At 47.7% G+C, this 18,190-nt stretch overlaps 1 protein-coding gene across 2 annotated transcripts in view; it reads left to right on the top strand.

Moving 5' to 3' along the window:
• The window catches only part of Ubr2 (ubiquitin protein ligase E3 component n-recognin 2), an 83,040-nt gene extending 67,449 nt beyond the window's left edge, over positions 1-15,591 (top strand). For both annotated transcript variants that reach the window (XM_048445343.3, XM_048445342.3), the window contains exons 36-47: positions 738-793; positions 949-1,045; positions 1,214-1,281; positions 2,666-2,801; positions 3,301-3,391; positions 4,768-4,898; positions 5,797-5,905; positions 7,045-7,101; positions 9,548-9,625; positions 10,870-11,040; positions 12,103-12,204; positions 13,465-15,591. In XM_048445343.3, the coding sequence (XP_048301300.1) occupies positions 738-793; positions 949-1,045; positions 1,214-1,281; positions 2,666-2,801; positions 3,301-3,391; positions 4,768-4,898; positions 5,797-5,905; positions 7,045-7,101; positions 9,548-9,625; positions 10,870-11,040; positions 12,103-12,204; positions 13,465-13,606 (1,238 nt within the window). In that variant the 3' untranslated portion in view covers positions 13,607-15,591. The remainder of the gene's footprint in view (positions 1-737; positions 794-948; positions 1,046-1,213; positions 1,282-2,665; positions 2,802-3,300; positions 3,392-4,767; positions 4,899-5,796; positions 5,906-7,044; positions 7,102-9,547; positions 9,626-10,869; positions 11,041-12,102; positions 12,205-13,464) is intronic.
• The last annotated feature ends 2,599 nt before the right edge of the window (positions 15,592-18,190 follow it).

Raw genomic sequence — 18,190 nt, forward strand, 5'->3', positions numbered from 1 at the left:
CCATTCCAAAGTGAATTCTTGCAAAATGACTTAAAGACGGTAAAAATCTTGCTGGGCATAGTGGTACCTTTAATCCCAGCACTCAGGATGTAGAGACAGGGTGATCTCTGCGTTCAAGGCCAGCCTGATCTACAGAGTGAATTCCAGTACAGCCAGGGATACACATAGAAACACTATGAAGGAGGGTAGGGGATGATGCTAAAACCTGACAAAATTGTATTCTCTTCAGAAATAATAGAACTTATTCAAAAATGTACAAAGAAAGTAGCTTTTAAGAAAATAAAATAGGGGCTGGAGAGGTGGCTCAGTGGTTTAGAGCTCTGGCTGCTCTTCCCTTCCAGAGGTCCTGAGTTCAATTCCCAGCAACCACATGGTGGCTCACACCATCTGTAATGATGTCCTCTTCTGGCCTGCAGGGGTTCATGCAGGCAGAGCACTGTCTACATAATAAATAAAATTTTTTAATATTTATGTATTTATTAATATACAATATTCTGTCTGTGTGTATGCCTGAAGGCCAGAGGAGGGCACCAGACCTCATTATAGATGGTTCTGAGCCACCATGTGGTTGCTGGGAATTGAACTCAGGACCTTTGGAAGAGCAGCCAGAGCTCTAAACCACTGAGCCATCTCTCCAGCCCATAAATAAAATTTTTTAAAAAATCTTTAAAAAAAAAAAAAGAAAAGAAAATATACACGGCATTTAATTTACCTTCTTAACCATTTTTAATCTTTAGAACGGATTTTGAGTGATGAAGAGAAGCCACTGTTTGGACCTCTGCCTTGTAGACTGGTAAGAGCACTCGGTCCTCTCAGTACAGCCCGCTTTCTGTACAGATGCTAAAGAACTTGTTTGTGGGCTAGTGGGACTTGCTTGTTTGTCTCATAGTATGTTTTTAGAAGGGGCCGCTCTCTGCTCTGGTGACTGTAAAGACCTCTTTCCTTCAGGACGACTGTCTCAGGGCTCTGACCCGATTCGCAGCAGCACATTGGACGGTGGCGTCACTCCCCGTGGTGCAAGGACACTTCTGTAAACTCTTCGCATGTGAGTGTTCCAGTGTCTGTGACCACCTGTGTTCCCGCAGCTTCTGGTCCTTGGGGATTTTCTATGTAGGAGTCTAATGTCTCCATCACAATGAAGGGTTTGCTCCGTGGTGCTTCTGTGCTGATGCTGGCGTCTGAAGTGTGCTAATGTATCTTCTTCCATCTCCAGCCTTGGTGCCTAATGACAGCTACGAAGACCTCCCGAGCATATTAGACGTCGACATGTTTCATTTACTGGTGGGTGTTTACAGCCGGCTCTGTGTCCTCTCACTGCCCTCCACGACTCTCCCTAGGACGTGATGAGTCTCTAGCCAGAAAGGCCCTTGGGAGGCGCTGTCATCATCCGGATCTAGTTAGGTTTTGAGGAGCCTAGGTGCAGGTGTCTGGGTGTGCTTCCTCTCTTGTTTGGCTTTGTGACTCACTAAGAGGTAAAAATAACAATGGCCGTATAAATGATGCACACATCTGTGCACAATCCTTTAGTGGCTTTGTGCATTTTAGGAAATCTGAACAGATCTAGCCCTTTGGTCACAATAATTAATGACAGACTGCCTCCCTCCCTTTTTGTACTTTTTAAATTAGGGTATGTTCCTTATACAAAACAGTAGCTTTCCCTGTGATTGAGATACATATATCACATATTTGATCATATTCACCTCTCCCTCTCTTGTCCCTCCTACTTTCTGGACCCCTCTTCTCCTTTTTATTATTATTATTTTTTTAATCTAGATACCACAGATGAAAGAAAACATGCCACACAGCTGTATTTTTCTTTCTAGTCTCACAAACATCGTTTAGTATCTCTGCTTCCATCCCTTTCTTTGTACACAACATCACTCCATACTTTTTGTTTGTTTGTTTTCGTTTTTCGAGACAGGGTTTCTCTGTGTAGTACTGGCTGCCCTGGAACTCGCTTTGTAGACCAGGCTGGCTTAGAACTCACTTGAGATCTACCTGTCTCTGCCTCCCAAGTGCTGGGATTAAAGGTGTGCGCCCCTACCGCCCGGCATCACTTCATTCTTAATGACTGAATAATACTACCTTTCATGTTTTATTTGGCATGTGTTCACCACAACTCAAACACAGAGGTCACGTCTTCTGATCTCCACACTCTTGGATGCATACACAAAAGATAAATGTTAAGAAAATGAAAATACTGGGGCTGGAGAGATGGCTCAGTGGTTAAGAGTACTGGCTACTCTTCCAAAGGTCCTGAGTTCAATTCCCAGCAACCATGTGGTGGATCACAACCATTTGTAATGAGATCTGGCGCCCTCTTCTGGCGTGTGGGCATACGTGGAGGCAAAATGTTGTATACATAATAAATAAATAAATAAATCTTTAAAAAAAAAAAGAAATGAAAATACTATTTTTCTATTTCTTATCATTACCAGCAGTCTGTTCATAGGGGAATCCACTGGATAAATGAAATAATAGTAACTGGCCCTTCAGGCCTTTCAGCTCTAGTCAGCTCACTGAGCAGTCCTCGTGGGCTTTCAGACGGTGCCCTTCCTCCTTTTTAAGTTTAAGTGGAGGGCTAAGCTGGGAAGAGATCCGAGGAGAGCACAGAAGTGTGTGGCCATGAGGAGAGGGCTGTGCTGATGTTCTATTCGGTGTCTAGGTGGGCCTGGTGCTCGCGTTTCCTGCTCTGCAGTGTCAGGACTTTTCAGGAAGCAGCCTCGGTACTGGAGACCTGCACATCTTCCGTCTGGTTACCATGGCACACATCGTACAGATCTTACTTACCTCATGTACAGGTAACTCCCAGCTCTGCACTTTCAGCTTCATGAACTTGAGTTTCTCAGTTTCAAATAAGCGTGATAGATAGATAGATAGATAGCCCTTGTTTTGCTTTTTTCTGCTTAGTTCATTAGTCTGTGAACAGCATAAATCAAGCCAGCTGAAGGCTGAGAACGCCAGCTTTGTTTTCCCTCACATTTCGTTAGCACCCAGTGAGCCTGTTCTTAAGCCGTGTTTCCATTCAGGCATCCTGTTTCCAAACATTGTAAGACCATGTGTGGCTGATAGCCCTCACTGGATGGTGGCTGCAGCCCAGTGTGCTTGTTAACACCACCCACAGTATAGTGCTGGCTCAGCGGTCGGGTGGAGATCAGCGCCGTGCGCACACTTGAAAATATAAGACTGTTTCCTGTAATATGTGAGTGTGGGGGTGTGTTTGAGTGCTTGCTGACACACTTATCTGCCCTTTCGGCACACAATAGGAATGGAAACCACTAATGTGCCTTTGTTTTTCAGAAGAGAATGGCATGGATCAAGAAAATCCTAGTGGGGAAGAAGAATTAGCTGTTCTCTCCTTGCACAAAACACTTCACCAGTGTACTGGAAGGTGAGACCCCAATCTTTAATGGGTGGTACTTCCCATATGCCAACGTGGGTCAGTAGGGGTCAGCATGAGAAAGGAGTTGGCTTGTTAGCCAGGGGAAATTGCTGTGTGTTACTGTATTAAAGATCTAGGAGTAACACAGCTGAGTCTCTGAGAGAAGGATAATAATGTCTGCAGCTTCATGCTTACTTGGTAGTGAGTCCTTCGTTTGCTCAATCAGATGCCAGCTAGTGGGCAGATACACTCTGAAGATGCTCTCCTAAAACATAAGTTATCAGTAATTTCAAAATGCAAATCAAATTAGCATGATGTGTTTGTCAGATAATCCAGGAGCAGCAGAAGCACAGTGAGATTACTAGAAGAGCACATATGGTGTTGCTGTGTCGTGGACAGCAGTCTCACGTGGGTCTCAACAGTGTGATCAAGAGCCTACGGGAATGCGGGGAAGTGCTTGCTGCATTAACTCAAGGGGCTGGGTTTGAATCCCAGCACTGTGTAAAAAGCCCTGTGGGTGGCGGACACAGGAGGATTCCTGGTGCTCACTGGCCTCCAGCACAACTCCAGGCTCAGGAAAAGACCCTGCCTCTAAGTAATAAAAGGGGAATGACACAGAGCAGGCATCCAGCATCCTCTTCTGGGCTCTGAGGGACACACATTTGTATACACCATACATGTATATATATACATTAAAGAAAACTTGTTTGAGTTATCCCATCTGAGAATCCACACTAATGAGGTAATCTAACACACAGAAAAACTTACAGGCATTTACAGACATATTCTGGTGTTATTTATGCCAACAAGGAGCTGAAAGTGAGCCAGATGGTTATGTAGAGGCGTAGTTTGATGTCACTTGTGATCAGTGTTTCTAAAATACAATGGCTGGATTAAAATTATTACAGTATGTAGAATGCTCTAGATAGCTGGTGGTTTAAACTGCAGGTGGCTGCAGCTATGTAAGACAAAGTAGCTGGAAGCACTGTGTCGGGATAGTATGTGGTGGTGTGAGGCTCTGGGACAACTGCTGGGGTTTTCTTTGTGCCTTTTGTTCATTTTTGATTTTGCGTATGTGTGGTTTTTCGAGATAAATTTCTCTGTGTAACAGTCCTGACTGTCCTGTCGTTTGCTTTGTAGACCAGGCTGGCCTCAAACTCACAAAAATCCGTCTGCCTCTGCCTCACAAGTGCTGGGGTAGAAGGTGTGCACCACCACACCCAGTTTGGGTTTTTATTTTATAATTTTTCTTTATATGTGGCTATATTACTTTGACCCACTCCTCTTAACCATAGTATCATCAGTTCCTAGTGTCGGTCTTGTTTGCACACCGCGCTTTGCTGCAGCCATCTTTCCTTACTGTCTTTCTTCTTTTCTCTCCTCAGTGCCTTGGAAGAAGCGCCCTCTGGCTGGCACCTGTGGCGGAGCGTCCGGGCTGCCATCACGCCTTTCCTCAAGTGCTCCGCCTTGTTTTTCCATTACTTAAATGGAGTTCCAGCCCCACCAGACCTTCAAGGTAGGAAAGTTCGTGGTCACCTGCTCCAGCCACGTAGAAGAACACCAAGGCTGGGCATGGTGATGCCCTCTGACCTCAGCACTGGGCAGAGGCGCGTGGCTGTGTGAGTTCAAGACAGCCATTGCCACCTAAAAAGACCCTGTCTCAAAGATGAAAGTAAAAAAAAAAAAAAAAAAAAAAAAAGCTAATAAAAATAAAGTGAGGCCGGGCGATGGTGGCGCACGCCTTTAATCCCAGCACTCGGGAGGCAGAGGCAGGCGAATCCCTGTGAGTTCGAGGCCAGCCTGGTCTACAAGAGCTAGTTCCAGGACAGGCACCAAAAACTACAGAGAAACCCTGTCTCGAAAAACCAAAAAAAAAAAAAAAAAAAAAAAAAAATAAAGTGAAAAGTAGAATAAAGATAAGTTAGAAAATGTGAAATGACTGGGGACAGAGTTCAGAGGTGATGCTTGCTCGGCACACTCAGACCTGAGTTCATCCCCAACACTCACGAAACAAAACAATAAACAAATACGCTTGATAACTGAGAGCATAGGGAAAGCATCCCCCTGTAGAATGCCAGTGTACAGCTTTGCATCCATGCTCTGCCTCTGAATCCCAAGAACTAGCTGTGAGAGCCTCTGTTGAATGAGCATTTACTCGGCGCTTTAGGTCTCAGAAATGCCTGTGTCGTGTCGGTTTCTGTGTTACTCACAGCAAGGTTCAGTTTATCTGTTACTCATAAACTAGGTGCAGGAGGTCGAGGCCAGCCTGGTCTACAGAGGGAGCCCCCGGACAGCCAGGGCTACATAGAGAAACCCTATCTCAAAAACAAAAGAAAAGGAAGAAATAGCTCTTTTCACTTCTGCATGGGACGCAACTGTGGGTTGTTTGTATCTCTTTTCTCCCCCATATACAGTTTCTGGAACAAGCCATTTTGAACATTTGTGTAACTACCTTTCCCTACCAACCAACCTCATGCACCTTTTTCAAGAAAACAGTGACATCATGAACTGTCTGGTTGAAAGGTAATGTTTGTTTGGACATTTTTCTGCATTCTCTAATAGTTTATGAAATAAGCCTTATCTTCTGATATTTCAGAGTTTTTTAGTGAAAAGCTACTGAACCTGATAGGATTTAGTACATAATTCAAGTTATGAGAATTAGGGTGTTTTGCCATGTTGGGTGGCGCACACCTTTAACCCCAGCACTCAGGAGGCAGAGGTGGATCTCTGTGAGTGTAAGGCCAGCCTGGTCTTTATAGCAAGTTTCATACTAGCCAGGGCTACATAGTGAGAATCTGTCTCAAAAATAAATAAATGTTTAAGAGAAAGAAGACGGAACTTAGCTAAGGATTTGGCTGCGGGGTAGGATCGCTGCCAACCTAGTGGGTAAAGTTTGCCTAGAGGGGAGGAGGAAGCGCGTGAGAAATGTACTTCCTTCATGGAACGGCTGCTATAGACCGCCTGCACAGCTGTCTGTGCCGCTGTGTTTGCTGATACGAGGTCTCCCTGTAACGCCCTGGCTGGGCTCCTGAGGGCCAGGACTGCAGGTGTGCACCCCACACCAGTCCTACTTCTTAGGTCTTTAAGCTAAAGTAGAAAGGTGGTGACAGCTGCCTGTCATCCCAGCACCTGTGAGGGAGGCTTTGTGGGCTTGCTATAAATTCAAGGCCAGCCTGAGGCCACATCCTGAGACCCTGTCTCAAACAATAAAGACAAGACAACAGCATGTGTCTGCAGGAATCTGAGTAGAGGTTATGGGGCAAGGCCAGGGCAGTGTTTAGTGGGATAGATTTTGGTTCGAGCAAATGAGACAGATCTGGGTGGTAATGATGCTGAACAACAGTCTGGATGTCTTAATGCAGAGAACTCTCAAATTCATAATGATTAAAATGGTCAGGCCTATCTGTGTTTCATCACGTTTTTTTAATGTCTGAAAAGCCAGGTATGATGTCATATGCCTGTAATCCTAGCAGGCAGGAAGGAGGGTCTGAAGTTTGAGGCCAGCCTGGACTTTATAGGGGAACCCCATATGAGCAAACAGAACAACACAGCAACATGGACACCTGTGGAAACAGTCCATAACAAACCAGTCAGAGACCAGCTGGGCTACACAGTGAAACCCTGTCTCCCAAAATAAGTTCCTTCCTCTGTTTGCCTTAAAGTTGGTGCCAGAACAGTGAAGTTAAAAGCTATCTGAACGGTGAAAGAGGCGCAATAAGGTAAGTTAGAGGAGCTCGGGGATTTGGTGTGAGGTGGGTGGCGAGATGGAATGTGAGTGCTGTGTCCTTCAGGGCTGTGTGTGCTGTGTCCTTCAGGGCTGTGGCCCTCAGGGTCCAGGACTTCACAGACAGAGCATCTAGCATCAACCTGCCAGTGTCCTGCTGGAAGTCGGACAGGAACACAAATGCACTGTGCCCTTGGTAGGGAAAAGAAGCAGAGTCAGCTGTGTCTGGGGAATTGTGCTTTGGGAAACTGCTTTTAGAAATGTAACTCTTCATCCTGGGTTTTGTTAGTTGTTTTTCTTTTCTTTTTATCCTGTCTTTCATTACGGAGAATTTCAAATTATCCAAATATCAGGGATGGTATGAGGTTCCATGGGCTGGGTGTCTCTGCTGAGATAGCAACAGACCAAAGAAACAGTTCCAGCCAGTAAGTTTAGGCCTTACTTGACACCTGTAAGGATATGGGCAAGGATGACTGAAGAGCTTCACTGCAGCATCAGCAACTGCTCAGGAGACCTGTGTCATGGAGTCAGACTCTCAGACGACTCCCCTGCCCCAGATCAAAGCTGCTGTGAGCCGGGGAGTGGCACCTGGGTCTCAGGTGGGGCCTCCGACAACCTCACCTCTCTCCTCAAGGCTGCTCGCGGCCCCATCAATGTGCAGGCCAGCTTGGTGCTTCTTACACTGTGAGTGTGGAACCACCAGAATCTCTCCCTGCTCCATGTCAGCTGGGAGGAAGTCGCCTCACCACCACAGCAACCCTTGTGACTGTCCAGTCACGGCCAGTTCTCCCTCTGCCTCTGCATTAGTTGAGCTCTGGTTGTGTGGAGCATCCCTCTGGGTCACACAAGTGCCTCAGTGAGAACGCCTGTGGGACATGGTGTTGCTGCTGCTTTGTTGTTATTGTTGCTTTTCAAGACAGGATTTCTCTGTGTGAAAACCTGACTATGCTTGAACTCACTCTGTGGACCAGGCTGGCCGCTAACTCACAGAGATCCACCTGCCTCTGCCTCCCAAATGCTGGGGTTAAAGGCGTGCACCACCATTCCCAGTGACACAGTACTTCTTAACTTGAAGTACATCTCAGAGTAATTGACAGACTTTCAAAAAGCCACTCCTTACAGATGTGGTTTTCTGAAATGGGCGTTCTGGCGTGTGTGCTCCCTTAAAACTGGAGTTGATGGTGGTGTAATTAGCAAGCACCCCATGGGGAGGCCCACAGAGTAGACAAGTGGATAGCCATACAGCAATCCTGTGCTGAGCAGCCGCAGGCTCGAGGGGGGGGGGCGCACACTGAGAAAGAGGCCCTGAGTACTGACTGGGCTCTAAGCTCAACTCCTTCTGAGTTCCTTCGAGTCCCAGAATCAATGTGACTGAAAGAAGATGGGTGTAGTCTTGTCGTGCCTTCAGCTCACCCCGTAAGCACAGCCTTCACCATCAGTTCCGGATTGTGTGGATGCACTCTCTTACTGTGCCACGGACAGAAGCCAAGAGTGAGTGCCCTCACCGGCCCTCCTTCCTGCGGCCACCCTTTTGCTGGAAAGGGGGCAGATAACTGAAGGTGTCACTGTGACCTCAGCGCTCCTGCTGCACATGTCTAGGACATTGCCGTCCCTGGGTCAGTCCCACGGCTGCATTGACAGAATCCAGACACGACACATACAGCATAGTGTAGAAGACAGTGATTTTGTTTTGATTTTTACTTTACATTTTTATTTGTGTGTGAATGTGGGTGCACGCGTGCCACAGCCTATGTGTAGAGGTCAGAGGACAGCTTGCAGGCATCACTGCTCTCCTTCTACCCTGTGGATTCCAGGGCTTAGACTGAGGGCCACAAGCTTGGCACCAAGTACCTCTACCGCTGAGCCATCTCACTAGTGTTGGATAGAGTTACTGAACACTCTCAAGGGTGAGAGTCATCTTAGGCAGGCTTTATACTCTTTCTAACGTCTCTACTACAGACAGTTTCCCTGGGTAGGCCTTTGCTGCAAAGAAGAGTGGCAGACCCATTAGGATTACCTAATTCAGAGCATGCAGTGTGTCCTTTGCAAAGCCTCCAGCTGGAGTATAATCTTAGGGGTTTAACTAGTTCCCTGTTAATGGCCTTTCTGGTTCAGAATGTTCTGTCTGCCACAGCCTGAAGTTTACTCAGATCTACTTTCGTAGAGTGAGAGTCCTGCAATTTAAATCCCTAGTCCTCCAAGCCCCTGGTTACAAGGGAAGGGTTCCTACCCGAGCCTCCAGGCCTGCTGATGGCAATGGCCTCCCAGCAGCTGAACAGTGAGTAAGCGAGAGCATCTTCAGTTGTCTTCTCTGCTTACACTGTGGTAGGCCATCTGTTGCTTAGTTCAGCCTCCCTTGATTGACTTAGCCGAGAATTAACCTCACATAATTATAACATGACCATGAATTGACTGAGCTCTTCATGTTTCTAATTTCTTAGCTACCCAAGAGGCTCTAACAAACTGATCGACCTTCCAGAGGATTACAGCAGCCTCATTAACCAAGCATCCAATTTCTCGTAAGTTCTTCTCTTGATGCCTTGCCCCTTAGCTCCTTACACAGACAATCGGATAGGTTTGGTGGTGACTCTTTATTTTGTTTGGGGAAGAGAAGTCAACAGTCCTTTCCATAGCATGGTTAGTAAATGTCTCTGGCCGTGTTTCAGAGTAGGGCATGGAATGAGAGGTGGAAGGTGGCAAGAACAAAGGGTTTCTGAATAATAATTGCACTTTAATAAGAGCTTTTGTGATTCTTAATAAATGTTTAAACACTTGGTGTGCAGACGGCATGATGAGTATGCTTTCAGGCTGGAGCGATGGCTCAGCAGTTAGGAGCACTGGCTGCTCTTCCAGAGGTCCTGAGTTCAATTCCCAGCAACCCAGGTGGGACCTGATGCCCTCTCTTGGTATAAAGGCATACATGCAGATAGAACACTCATACATAAATTAAATAAATAAATCTTGTTTTTTAAAAAAAGATACATTTTCATAAGAAATAAAGCATCATCAGGATAGTTGACGCCCTGGGCATCTCCTGTCTGGGCCTTACCTTCTTGCCCTGTAGACATTGCTCTGAGTGTGATGTCAAGCCTCTGCCCCAGTTTAATCCGTTGATAAAACACTCACCAAAATGGAGAGGAGAAAGGGTTTGTCTGGCTCCCGGTTCACACTCCATCATTGAGGGGCATCAGAGCAGAAGCTCAAAGGAGGCACCTGGAGGCAGGAACTGAACCAGAGACCATGGAAGAAGGCTGCTTACTGGCTGTCTCAACTCTCCAGAGATAACGGTGCCCACATGGGCCGTGTGCCCTCCCACATCAATTAGCAATCAAGAAAATGCCCCACAGACTTGCTCACGGGCTGCTCTGATGAGGCAGGCTCTCGGTTGAGATTTCTGCTCTCCCTTCCCTGTGTGACTAAGATGCTAACTACACGGTCTTCTGTTTCGAAGCAGCAGTTGTGACTTCACACATCTTCACTTGTGTAGCTGTATGTCCGCATGCTCTGCACACTGACTGAGATGTGCCCCTGACAGTCCACGTCCTTCTCACTGTTCCACAATGCCTTGCGTCTGTGCAGTAGCACAGTCTCACCTTTCACACACCACTCTCATTTGCTTTCCACAGCTTCTGCTCCCCTGGGTGTCCCTGGTACATGGTTTTGTGCATGTTCCAGTGTCCTAACACATTAAAAATGATGTTCCAGGGTTCTGTAGCCACACTCCTTCAGAGCAGTGATGTGTTCATGTGTCTTTGTCTTGGAGGTGCCCCAAATCAGGCGGCGACAAAAGCAGAGCCCCAACTCTGTGCCTCGTGTGTGGAACTCTCCTCTGCTCTCAGAGCTACTGCTGCCAGGCTGAGCTGGAGGGGGAGGACGTTGGAGCCTGCACAGCACACACCTACTCCTGCGGCTCCGGGGCTGGCATCTTCCTAAGGTGAGCACTGCTGTTCTCGGGCGGGCACAGGAAAATAGCGCTGCAGGGTCAGAAGCCGCTCTGCCACTGTAAGAGGTCCTCACACTGCCTGCGTGGCTCCTGCTAACTCTGCAGGTTCTTCCACTGGTGCTGGATCCCAGATGTCCAGCCCAGCTCCCAGCTGACAGCTCTGCTCCCCTTTGACCTCCATAAATGTGAAGCTGCCCTGTCCCTAGTGTCCTCTCCAAACCCAGTTAAGAATACCCCTCCAGATGGGCGATGGTGGCACACATCTTTAATCTCAGCACTCAGGAGGCAGAGGCAGGCGGATCTCTGTGAGTTTGAGGCCAGAGGCCAGCCTGGTCTATAGCACAAGTTCCAGGACTGGCTCCATAGCTATTGAGAATCCCTGTCTCAAAGAAACAAAAAAACAAACCCTCCAGGGGCTGGGGACACAGGGCACAAGAGCGCTGGCTGCTCTTGCAGAAGACCTGGGTTTGGGTCTCAGCATCCATGTGGTGGCTCACAACCTCCTGTAACTCCAGTGCCAGGGATCTGATGCCTCCTTCTGCCCTCTGGGCTCACACACTTCCGTGTAAACACAAATTAATAAACCTGTATTTAAGAAACAGCGTCAGCCTCCCCTGCTGCTGCGCTAGGCACTGTTAGTTTCCACGCACAGCCTCAGGCTGTTGTCAGGCGTTGTATCCAAACAAAAGAACACTTAGGAAATGTTGTGCAGAATTTTCACCCCTTTTTTGTTTATTTGTTTGTTTTTCAAGACAGGGTTTATCTGTAGCTTTGGTGCCTGTCCTGGAACTTACTCTGTAGACCAGGCTGGCCTCGAACTCACACAGATCCTCTTGTCTCTGCCTCCTGAGTGCTGGGATTAAAGGCGTGCACTACTACTGCCTGGTTTATGCGTATTTTTCCAAATGAGTATTTTTCTGTAATTGTGATGAAATGATCAGTAGTATTTCATTTAGTTCTGTATTTTCTTACGTCAATCCTTGTTCTATTTGAAGCCTAATCAACACCTTGGTTACTTGTATTCATGCACAGTGATGAATGCTTTCTCCACAGGGTACGGGAATGTCAGGTGCTATTTTTAGCTGGCAAAACCAAAGGATGTTTTTATTCTCCTCCCTACCTTGATGACTACGGGGAGACGGACCAGGGACTCAGGTAAGCACCCAGCCTGACCCTGAAGTCAGCCATGCTGACACGCAGACACCGGTTCTGCTGGAGGTAGCTTTGTTACCTGTGAACTTGTTTCCACAGAGGGCACCTGCTGCCTGCTATATGTTCATTTCCCAGCTGAGAATGCTGTGAGCGGATAGGGGATGGCTCCATTGACAAAGTGCTTGCCGTGCAAGCATGAGGGCCTGGGTTTGATCCCCAGAACTATGTGAACAGCTAGGCGAGGTGCTGCCTGCGCATGATCCCAGTGCTGAGGAGGTGGAGACGGGAGGGCTGTGGTTAGGGCCGCCTGGACAACTATCCTCACCCAGTCCATGAGTGCCAGGCAAAAACTGATAGACCCATCTCAGAATGGAACTGGCAAGTGACAGGAGGATGACACCTGAGGGTGACTTCTGGCCTCTGCGTGCATGTACAGTCAGGTATAAGCACACCCGCACGTGTGCGTACAGGTGCAAAAACACCCACACACTTTATTAGTGTATTTTAAAATGCCTGAGGAGATGGCTCAAGAGGTAACGTGCTTGCCTCAAAATCCTGGAACTTGTATTCAGATTCCCCAGCACTCTGGGACCCTAGTGCAGAAGACAGGCAGGCAGACAGCCAAAATGGTGAGCTCAGTGGAAAGACCTTGTCCAAAGGCTGGCATGGAAGGAGACAGGAAGACATCCCAGCGAGAGCTTCAGGCCTCCACAGGCAGAGCATACTATGTGCTCCTGAATACATGTGCACATGTACATAGTCATGTACCACACATGCTGAAAAGAAAATTTTATGTTTAATGATAAACAAAGGGGCTGGTAATGGTTCAGTGTGGTAAAGGTCTGCTAGATGACCTACATAGCACACATATACACACCATGCACACATGATAATAATATATTTTTTCAAGACAGGGTTTTAGTCCTGGGTATCCTGGAACTCACTCTGTAGGCCATACTGGCCTCAGATTCAAAGATCTACCTGCCTCTGCCTCCTGAGTGCTGGAATTAAAGGAATGTGCCACCTCACCTGGCTAATTTTTTTCTTCATATTATCTACTTTTAAAATGTTATTGTTGCTGGGCAGTGGTCAGATACCACGTACTGAGGCACTGTCTCTGTTCAGTACGTGTCCCCTGCAGCCGTCCTCACGCAGGGTGGAACGGGCGGAATCTGCAGTAGTTCCGTGCCTTTCCTAGCACAGAGGGTTGGGATGTGAGGGATGGACAAACAGTGCATGTGAATGACATGTGTCTCCTTCTAGACGAGGAAATCCATTACATTTATGCCACGAGCGGTTTCGAAAGATCCAGAAGCTATGGCAGCAGCACAGTATCACGGAGGAAATTGGACATGCACAGGAGGCCAACCAAACCCTGGTCGGCATTGACTGGCAGCATTTATAATCACTCCTCTACCAAAAACTTGAACTTGGAGTTTTGTTACCAGCTGACTTTTCCAGGAAGACAACAGAAAATAAGTTCAGCTGAATCTATTTTGAAATAAGTTCTTTATTTAAGCTTTTCTTCCCAGTTTTATTTTTCTAGTTTCTGGCTCCACAGACTGATGAAAATAATTTTCCGACAGATTTTATCACTGCGTCCCTCAGATGTGTCCTGGCCTGAGACCCTTTTCTAGACAGAGCCGAGCTCCTTTGGAGGTTGCCTACTTCCCTTGCCAGTAGCCTGAGCCGTTCCTCATCACTGATGGTGTTGAAATTGTTGACTGTTGAGCAGAAGCTAAAGGAGCCCCTGGGGCCCATCAGATGACATGTCCCATCTTGGTGCCGCAGCAGAGATGCCGTTCACCTCTGGGACTGGACCTCACCTCCAGGAGCAGAGCAGTTGAATTTGAAGCTGGAATTCTCTTCGCTGCTGGCCTGGAAGGCTGGGGACACTGACAGGAGAACCTGGGGGGAGAGCGGCTGGCTTTTCACAACTGGAGATGGTTGGTTTTATCTATTTTTGTCAAGACTTTTGGCTTATTCAAAGGGCTTTTGAAATGGAAAGGATCTCCTAGGTTCCCAGATAATAACTTCTGCTCTGAGGTAAACAGTGTGTGTGCAGCCCCTCAACCAGATACTAGCAGACAGGTAAGACCTCAGCTAAGTGTCAGGCTACAGCCTGGGAGGCTGAGGCAGGAAGACCAGGAATTCAAGACTAGTTTCAACTATGTTATGAGCTTGACTTGAGACCCTGTCTCAAAGCAAACAAAATCATAGAGCCAGTGTTCTGAGCTCCTCGCCCACTCCACGTCTCCCGGGTTAGATGTGTTGCCGCTTGTCTGCTCGTGGGTTCAGGCCCCTCCTCCAGCGGCATGCACACGAACTTCTGTTCTTCTTAGGTATTATCTGAGAGGTGCCTTTCTAGAACCATCGCCCCTGGGTGCCGCAGTTACAACTCTGGCACACTGCACACGGCAGACGTGAAAAGAGCTCACACACACACGGTGACAGCAGACACAACAAAGAGATGAACTCCGGTCTCCATGTGAGCTGAGGCCACATGAACAGAAGAGGTTATCGGCTTTTCTAAGCCTTCTGTCAGCCTGATCACTCAGCCTTTCAGATTCAACCACAAGTTCTGTTCCACTCAGCTGCATCCATGCCAAGTATCCCAGGAGGGTCCGAAGCCCAGACCAGAGGCTAAAAGAAACATTGCTATCACAGTCTCCAGGATCATGTGAGGAGCTGCCTCCCCTCCAAAGAATGGACTTCGCTTCACTCTTCTGCTTCCCAGGCTCAAGGTTATGCAGCAGGAAGCCCAAGTGAAATTCTTCCATGCTCTCCCTTCCCCTAGCCGTTCCCTGACATGGTCTGAATGGCCGTGGATGTTGTAACTGATGTTTATGTTGACCTTTGACACGTGCAGTTTCTTCAGACTTCTAAGTTCAGCTTCTCTAGGCTTTTCACCTTCTGCTCACTATTCTTGAATTTAAAACGGAGACCTTTCTAGGCATGAGCCTAGTGTCAGAGCGCTTGCCTAGCATGAGTAAGGTCGTGGGTTCAATGCTGGTACCAACCCAGGAAGGAAAAAAGATCGTGAGCTAAGTCATCCCGACACTTCCCGGGTCAGGCCTGAGAGGGTGGCCCTGCCTTTCCCTCCTGAGATGTCAGGGTCTGGGCAGTGAATCCCCACTGCTCTGCAGCCCGCACTGTCTGGCAATGTGAAGATGGTTTCTTGTTCATACCAACACATCTGACTTTTGATTTGTTTTGCATGGTTTTTTTTTTTAGAAATGTTTATATAACATGCTTTCCATATCAGGGAAAATCTTATGTTTAATAAATTGGCTATAATTTTAATATCTGTGGACAACTTGTAAAGTTTGGAATGTATCATATGTAAACAGTTTAAAGATATTCAAATAAAGGCTCTAGGTGTTGACATTACTCCAGCTGCTGTCTAGTGTTGTTTCACACGTAGAACCCAGCAAAGCTCCCCGTGTCACCTTGCTGCAAAAGTGGGACATTGATATTAGCCTAAAATTTAAGAGGCTTAAACTATTAGTGTCATTTATGGCCACTACCCAAGCCTCGCTGACCTTCCCGGGGAACATGGACATTATCTCAGCTGATCAGGTTTCCTGCTGGCTCTCTCTGAGCCCTAGAAGTCTCCAGGGCCATTTCAGACCTCAGCTCCTTAGGAAGCAGATCTGCGTGGGATTCTTGCACGTGTGCGCTCTTGCTTGGCCTTGCCTGCTTGCCTCCCTGCCAGTCCATGTACACTCAGCAGGCACTTGGTGCTTGAGATGTGTACAAGAAGGGAACTTATTCAGAGCAGAGTTCTGTGTTCTCAGAATTCTCTTACCTGGACACTGTCAGAGGTCAGGCTCCCCACGGTGACACTGTCAGAGGTCAGGCTCCCCACGGTGACACCGACAGAGGTCGGGCTCCCCATGGGGACACTGTCAGAGGTCAGGCTCCCCACGGGAACACTGTCAGAGGTCAGGCTCCCCATGGGGACACTGTCAGAGGTCAGGCTCCACACGGGGACACTGTCAGGCATCAGGCTCTCCAGTGCACCTCCAGCTGACTCCTGTCCCAGGGCAAGTGTCTCTCACTGGCTACTGGGTTTCTCTGTGTAGTACTGGCTATTCTGGAACTGGTCTATAGCAGCCAGGCTAGCCTTGAACTCAGGGATTCGCCTGTCTCTGGCCGCCAAGTGCTGAGATTAAAGGTGTGGGTCACCACTGCCCAACTGCTCTATCCCCACTCTTAGGGAGTGGTGTTTACTGAGGTCTTCTTTACAAACAGTACGCAAGTAACCCTTCCTAGAACACAGGGTTGTTTTTTACGTTTTAACAAATGTACACAGTGTTTGACAACTACCACAATTAAGAATGTGAACAGCCCTGTCGCCCCAGAATGTCCCTTCATGCCTCTCCTCTCCTCCCCCTGCCCTGAATCCTGTCCTGCACTCCTTCCAGAATGGTAGGTGACTAACACAGGTGCCTCCCCAGCCTGCTGCTTTGCGTACTGATACATTTTAAACCTGAAGACCATAGCTTAGTCAGCTGCCTCACATACACAAAGCCTTGCGTTTCATCCCAGGACAAAAACTGCTGTGGCCTACAACACCAGCACTTAGCAGGATCAGGAGATAAAGGTCATCTCAGGTACATAGTGAGTCTGAGGCCTGGATATATGAGATATAGTTTATAAAATAAAAGTATTAAAAGCAAGAGTGGCCTTGGGGAAGCCAGAAATGGAATGGGACTTAGTTTTTGTGACTTGGCTCCCCAGGGCACGTCCAGCCTGTGGTTGCCTTCCATGGAAGGGGGGCACAGCTAACATGGCCTCACAAGCCCAGGGCACAACATTTGAGAGTCACACAGATCTCTGGGTGCTAGTGGATTTCACTCTGCCAAGGTTAATGTGGTCACCATCTAAGCGACTGGTGAGCAGCCTGTGCTTTCAAACACTCCTGGTAGGGTTTGTGTGGACGCAGGTTTGTTCCTGATTGGCTATGCCTTCCTTCCATCACGCTGTCCTCCTCGGCAGCCAATCCACGTCCACTGAGAAGTGGGCAAACATCTCTCCCACCATCTCGTGGACTCCGTAGCTTCCACGGGTTCAGCTCTGCCACTGACACAGCAAGAACTTGCCACACTGGGTTAACGAACCTCATTGTTTCAGCTAAGCTGCAAACCTGCTGGCCTAGCAGGTGCCGGGTGAGGAGGCCTGGGAGCCTGTTCAGCAGGAGCTCGCTAATCTTCTTAGCCCATATTGAGGTTACTCGGGGGTTTATTTGTCGATGGCTTAGTCTTGAGCTTGAAGCCTTGCCGAAGGGAGATGTAGGCTCTTACCTGAGCTGAGACTACAAACTCCCAGGAGTCCTGCCTCTCTGGGCATTCAGCATAAGAAGCCACCAACTCTTACTTCAGAAGGCTGGGTCAAGATAATAGTGATGCAGGCATTTAACCCCAGCACTCAGGAGGCAGAAGCTGGCGGATCTCTGTGAATTCAAGGCCAGTCTGGTCTATATAGAAAGTTCCAGGCCAATCAACATTACACAGTGAGATTGCATCTCAAAAACTTAAAAAAAAAAAAAAAAAAAAAAAAGGCTGGGTTTGAGGCTAGCCTGGTTTACATAGCAAGTTCCAGACCAACTTGGGCCACAGTCTAAACAGAAGTCTGGGCTGGGGTGTGGCTCAGTGGTAAAAGCCTTCACACGCACAAGACAGGTGTCTACCCATCACACCACTGAAGAAGAAAGTCCATGGTTCCGTCATTACCAGTGACTCTGCCTGAGATGGGGCTGACACACCTGTTCGTGAGTTTACACAAACTTGAGGGACCTGGTGCTGGTGTGTTACTGGGCACTGTTAGATCACCAAGTTAACCCTGTCTTCTCCAAACCATACCTGCCCATAACCTGACCCAAGGAGGAATATATTTACCTATTTGGGAAAATTTGGGTTTTTTGGGTTTTGGTTTTTGTTTTTAAGAAATCCAGAATGGAAAAAAAGACTCTTTTTTTGGAGGGAGG

The sequence above is a fragment of the Myodes glareolus genome, chromosome 18 (genome assembly GCF_982192425.1).
Source record: "Myodes glareolus chromosome 18, mMyoGla1.1, whole genome shotgun sequence".
Classification (NCBI taxonomy): Eukaryota; Metazoa; Chordata; class Mammalia; order Rodentia; family Cricetidae; genus Myodes; species Myodes glareolus.